Raw genomic sequence first — 5788 nt, 5'->3', positions numbered from 1 at the left:
GGGACGTGGTGCCCAGGGAGGGCCTCTCGCGGTCAGTCTCCTGGGGCAGCTACCCAGCCTCCTTCCTGCACGCCCGTTCAGTCCTTGGCCGGCACTGCGTGGCACTGCGGGACGTCGCTCGCTCCTCCCGGGGAGAAGACCCAGCCGGAAAGTGCCCTTCCCCTGCCCTTCCCCTTGGGGATGGCTCAGGGAAGCCCCTCACCTTGTCCGGCTGGAAGTCGGGCTGCACGGAGACCTGGGCCTCGGGTGCTGCCTGTACGCCGCCCAGCAGCCCGAGCAGGACCAGTCCCGTCCACAGCGTGTGATGAGTAGCCATTCTCCTGCTGCAGAGCAGGTGTCCGCGGCCTGGTGCCAGTGGTGTGGGAGAGCGAGGGAGGTGTGCGGAAGGTGTGCAGGAGGAGCGGAGGGCACTGAGGAGACCCCTATTTATGGGCCAGGCTTGGCCTCCACCCAGGGCCCGAGGACAGCCCACTGAAGACTCGTGATGCTGGGGGATGGGGTGGCCGGGCACAGCTGCAGCCTCGTCCCCCACAGGGCGCTTATGCAAGAGGCCTGGGCCTGCTGCCCCGGCTGAGGCAGTGTGGGGTGAGGCAGAGGCCCCTGCCCACTGGTCCCAGAGACAGAGCTGGCAGGGACCTTGCCCACCCTCCTCCTGCTGGCAGGGCGCACCAACCCAACGGCCCTGATAGGGCAGAGGCTGTGTTTCTCAGCCATGCCCGCCTCCAAGGCCTCTGGTCTCTTCCCACTGGGGGCCAGGACCCACATCTCGCAGCCCCTACCATCATTCCCTTTCCGAGCCCTGCCACCCCAGAAGGGGACACAAAGCCCCACTTCCACCCTGAGAAGCCCAGCAAGTGAAGCGTTGATGAGAAGCTCAGGCCAAGGTAGAGAAACTTGATCTGCCCTGCAGGGTCCTGAGGGCCAGGTGTGCTGGGCACGGCTTCCCCCATGGCCGGCTGTTGGGGCTCTGATAGTGACCCCTAGGCACCCATTTCATCCTGGGGCACCTTTGGGCTTGTGCACAGGCCCTATCCACTTGCCACAGGCCCCACCTTCTCCCAGCAATCTCCCCACCCCAAGTCTGACCCCCACCGAGTCTGGTCCTCCCCACTCTGAGTCTGGTCCAGACTCGGGAGCACCCCGTGGGGCTGTCCTGTTACCCCAGTGCTGCACCCAGCTCCTTGGGCCCCTCCAGCTCGTCGACCCTGGCTGGGGCCCTGTCACAGGCCGTCACAGGCAGGCACATGCGGTGGGCCCTGTCTGGATTCTGTTGGGACTGAGCTTCCCTGCCAGGCGTGGTGGGTGAGCGCTGCCGCTGGTCTGAAGTTGGGCCGGGGTGGGGAGCTGGGAAATGTACGTGACAGCAGGAGTGAGTGGGATGAGGTGGGGTGGTGAGCTTCTAGGGGGCCGCTGGCGACCACTAGGGGCTGGAGCCTGTCTTCTTCCTGGATTCTGTGGCCCATCCCTTGCTGGGGGCTCATGAGCCCTGGGAGTGGGCTGGCATGGACTGCTTCCTTGTTCCCCCTTCCCAATGCCTGGGGGTCAAGGAGCCCAGACTGGGGGAGGCACATGCCTATGTAGCAGCAGCGGCTAGTGGGCAGCACCGGTGTCAGGGCTGGTGGGGGTGGCCAGGCAGCGTCCCAGGGAGAGGCCAAGGTGAGGGAGTGAGTCCCAGGGAGCCGGGAGGCACCGGAGAGGCGGGGGAAAGAGGGCAAAAGTGCAGGGGGGCCAAGGTAGCCCTGAGAACCCACTCCTCCACCCAGGCCTCCCATCAGCCCCTGCCCGGAGCAGCGGTGTGCTGCTGGCTCAGATGCCATCTGTGCCCTAGGTTGAGAGGGAGGGTCTGTTGGAACAGATAGGGGTGGGGTGCCTAAACCCAGGACCCTGCATGGCCCCCAGGCCTGACTCAGCTACGGAGCTGGGGGCTCCCATCAGGACAAGGGAGGGGCAGGAAGAGAGTTGTGGCTGTGACATCGTCACAAGACTGGCCTCCTGCCCACTGCCAGCTGAGTCCAGACTGTCATTCCACCCTGGTGGGGCTGGTGGCTCACCCACTGGCCTGGCTGGAGGTCCCAACCTGGACCAGGCCAGTCCAGGACAAGAGCGCCTCCCAGTGGTAAGCAAGCCCTGGGGCGTGGTGGCAGGTGGCCCAGGGCAGGGAGACCCGGGACACGTGGCTCTGGGTCTGAATGGCTTCCGTCAGGGCAGGCCTGGGTCACCTGCCAGGGAGGGACTCTGAAGCCTAATGGGGCAAGGTCTTCACATAGCCGAAGGGGTTCCCAGGGATCTCGGGTGTCCAGCCCTCAAACCCGGTGCCTAGAACAAGGACCAAGCCCCTCCTCTTCCTCATTTTCTAGTGGGCAGCAGAAGGCCCGGCAGGTCCCATGTCCCTTCTCCCTGACCAGTCGTTACTGAGACCATGTGGTCATTGGCGCCTGGGGAGCTGGAAGAGCTGACAAACTCATGCTTCGGTTCAGGAACCGACTCCTCAGTCCCTGTGGTCAAGATGGCCAGCGGGAGGTCAGGGACACTCCCCAGACACGGTTGAGTGAGGACCAGTGAGTGGAAGCCGCCCACGAGCCCTGATTCATGGGCGCACCTGGGCTCACCCGAGGGCCGGAGATTCGTCTCTCACCACATCCAGGAGGGGCAGGGCAGTTGCCAGCTCCTGGTGAACACACGCCGGATTTCTCCCTCCTCCCCCCACTAGGATTGTGCGAGGTGGACAGGGGCAGAAGGGGCCTTCACGGAGCTTCTTGCAGCTTGGGCAGGGACAAGGACCCCCCTGCTGCACACTCTCTGTGTCCTTCCCTTTGCTCTGAGCTTGGCTGCCAGGCAGGACCTTGGTGGAGCCTGGGGGAGGGCTGGGCAGGAAGGAGGCTGGCTGCCCCACCCTGCTGCTCTGGGAACCAGTTGCTTTGAGTCACAGAATGCAGGGACTTGGCCTCCACCCTAAGAGGTCACGAAGGCCATCCCCCTGCCTGCGGCCCAGGCAGGTCAGAGACGAGACTGGTGGCCTGGGCCTGGGCTCCCAGAACTGACCCCAACCTTTTCCTGGAGGGAAGCTGTGTCTGCCCTGGGGCCCTGGCCAGCATCCTCTGGGGGCAGTGGTGCCCCTATCCAGCGTCCCCACCAATGGTTTGCCCTCGAGGACCGAGGCTGACCCAGTGACTGGTGGGACCTGAGCTCGACTGGGTGTCCACCAGCCTTGAATAAACTCATGGGAACCTCGTGAGCCCCACCCACCTGTGGCCGGGGATCAGCTCCCCCAGCCTGGGATTGGGGAAGGGCAGCCTCTACACTCCACCTCTCAGAGGTACCCAAGCCTCCCGGCCCCAGAGGCTCACTCCTGCCAGAGCTGCCCCACTAAGGATCTTCTGTAGGGGAGGGCAGTGCCCAGGGTCACTGAGACTCTGTGTGGAGTGTTCTGAACAAGTCGGGCAGAAGATCCAGACCCAGCCCTGACCGGGGGTAGGCATGGAGGTGGGGAGCAGCCTCTGGAATCGGGTCTCCACTTGTGCCCTGCAGGAGCCAGCCCCTTGTGCTGAATGGTCTGGTCCTTCTGGCTTCTGGTCTCTGTGGGGAGTGGTGCCCAGCCTGGTGCATTGTAGCCGGGGAGACCAGGGCCAGGTGCAGTGAGGGCAGCCCAGCTCAGAGCTCCTCTAGGGGCAAGAAATTCTCCCCCAGGCCTCCCTGTGTCAAGGGAGCTGCTCTGTGACTGAAGGGGGCCTGAGTGGACGGGCCACGTGGGACCGCCCCTCCTCAGGGCATCTCTGAGCTGCTCAAAGCATGGGGACCACTCTTCACCCAGCCTGCCTCTCTGTTCTTGGCTATTAGGGTGTTTACTGACATTGGGAACGGCCACCTCTTCACTCACCCTTTCTGGCTGCCTCTGGCCGCCTCTCCCAGCACCACCCTGGAGGTCAGGCTTCCCCAGCAGCCGGGGATGGGGCAGAGGACAGGGGAGCCGGGGACAAGCCAGAGGACAGGGGAGCAGGTGTATCCCTGGGACTTGAGACTCGTATGTGCATTGCTGGCCATGAGGTCCAAAGACAGTTATGGCCAAGCTGCAGCCAATTTTGCTACTTTGGAGCCAGGGCTGGGTTGGCTGTCTCTGGGGGACAAAGGGCAATTTGGGGGTGCTGCAGCGATCTGTCCAATGTGGGGCTCCAGCAGGCTTGGCAGAGGCTGCTGCATCCCAAAGGCAGCAGGGCCGTGAGGAGGGGGTGGCCTAACCCCCGACACCACACCCACACCCCCAGCCTCGAGACGCTCGGCTCCAGGATCCCGGTGCTGTGAGCAGTGCTATGGACCTCTGAGGCCCAGTCTGACTTCAGGAGCGCCCAGCTAGGTCATGGAAGGTCAGGGCTAAAGTGTCCCCACCTTGCCCATTTAGGGGCTGGGCGGGAGCTCCCCAGGCCAGCGGGGTCTGGGCAGGGGCCAAGCCTGGGAGGGCCTCGCCTAAGGACCCCTGGGTCACTGTAGCACCAGGCTGGGCACCGCTCCCCACAGAGGCCAGAAGCCAGAAGGACCATTCAACACAAGGGGCTGGCTCCTGCAGGGCACAAGTGGAGACCCGATTCCAGAGGCTGCTCCCCACCTCCGTGCCTACCCCCGGTCAGGGCTGGGCCTGGATCTTCAGGGTCTCCTAGCTCCCATCTGGGGAACGTGGGGTGGCCACAGGGAGCCTGGGCCCACACCCCTGAGATGGGGGCTCCTGCCTCTCACTCTGGGGTTCCTTCGAGGCAACCCAGGAGGACGGAGCCACAGCTCTGAGAAGAGCGAGCGGTGAGGGAAGTGCTCCTAGCAGGGGCAGGGGGTGCCAGGTGCTGTGGAGCTTGGCAGGGCCCCTCAGTCACAGGCCTCCATGGCCTCTGGTCACCCCATGGTCCCAGCCCCCCAGCCTAGGGCAGTTTCTGCTGGGCACCATGGAGGGTGGCCTGTGTTTGAGGATGAATCTGGCTCTGTTCACCTGAGAGTGTGGGACAGGCCAGGAGAGCACCCAGCTGGGAGGGAGGCAGCCGCTGGGATCAACGAGGCCCTCCTTCCTCCCGGCCCTGGCACCCACTCTGCCCCTCTCTCTCCCGCAGGTCTCTTCGTCTCCATTCTCTCACTGCAGCCCCTCCGCGATTCTCTGCCTGGGCCTGCCACCCTCTGTCCTGAGGACAGTGGAGCCTGGCCCGGCCCTTGGCGACCCCACCCTCACCGCCAGTCCCAGCCTTGCTGGTGTCCCCTCCCCGTGGGAGGCTCAACCACACCTGCCCCTACCGCCCCATCAGAAATAAACAGTCTGTGCCAGGAGGAGCCAGATCCAACTGTCCTTGAGCACGGGGTGACTGTGGGTGGGCAGGGCCGCCAGGAACAGCCCAGGTTCCAAGCCCAGTCTGGGGCAGGAAGGGAATGTGGTCAAGGCTGATGCCCAGGATCTGGTCAAATTTGATAAATTTCTCCCTCAGGTCGAAATCCAGCTCCTTCCCCTACCCTGTGCCAAGAAGGGGGGTGAGCCCTGGGGAGAACCCTCCCTCCCCAGCCCAGCCCAGCCCTCAGGGGGTCCTGGGTGGGCCCTTCCGACCGTGCTCAGGGCCTCACCAAGCAGCTTGGCCTGGGTCCCTTCTCCTGGCACCTGGTCTCGGCGTAGCCTCCATCTTGTCATTTTCCAGCCCCACCTCTGCAGGGAGCAGGTGAGGGTCAGGACCCTATTGCTGGGGACAGGCTGCAGACCGTGCCCCCTCTGGAGCCACACCAATACCTTCCCTGGAGTGTCCTTTTTAATTTATTTATGTTTTTA

General features: G+C 64.3%; 1 protein-coding gene across 1 annotated transcript in view; it reads right to left on the bottom strand.

Annotated features, from left to right (window-relative positions):
* Positions 1–2804, bottom strand: part of PTGDS (prostaglandin D2 synthase 21kDa (brain)) — a 6415-nt gene extending 3611 nt beyond the window's left edge. Inside the window, exons 1-4 of the mRNA XM_011985108.1 lie at positions 2636–2804; positions 2413–2495; positions 1161–1344; positions 195–345 (exon numbers count right to left, since the gene is read on the bottom strand). Coding sequence (XP_011840498.1) covers positions 195–316 — 122 coding nt within the window. The 5' untranslated portion in view covers positions 317–345; positions 1161–1344; positions 2413–2495; positions 2636–2804. The remainder of the gene's footprint in view (positions 1–194; positions 346–1160; positions 1345–2412; positions 2496–2635) is intronic.
* Between the last annotated feature and the right edge of the window lie 2984 nt (positions 2805–5788).

The sequence above is a fragment of the Mandrillus leucophaeus genome, unplaced genomic scaffold, assembly GCF_000951045.1.
Source record: "Mandrillus leucophaeus isolate KB7577 unplaced genomic scaffold, Mleu.le_1.0 Scaffold28, whole genome shotgun sequence".
Taxonomy (NCBI): Eukaryota; Metazoa; Chordata; class Mammalia; order Primates; family Cercopithecidae; genus Mandrillus; species Mandrillus leucophaeus.
This window is presented reverse-complemented; position numbering and strand designations above follow the sequence as displayed.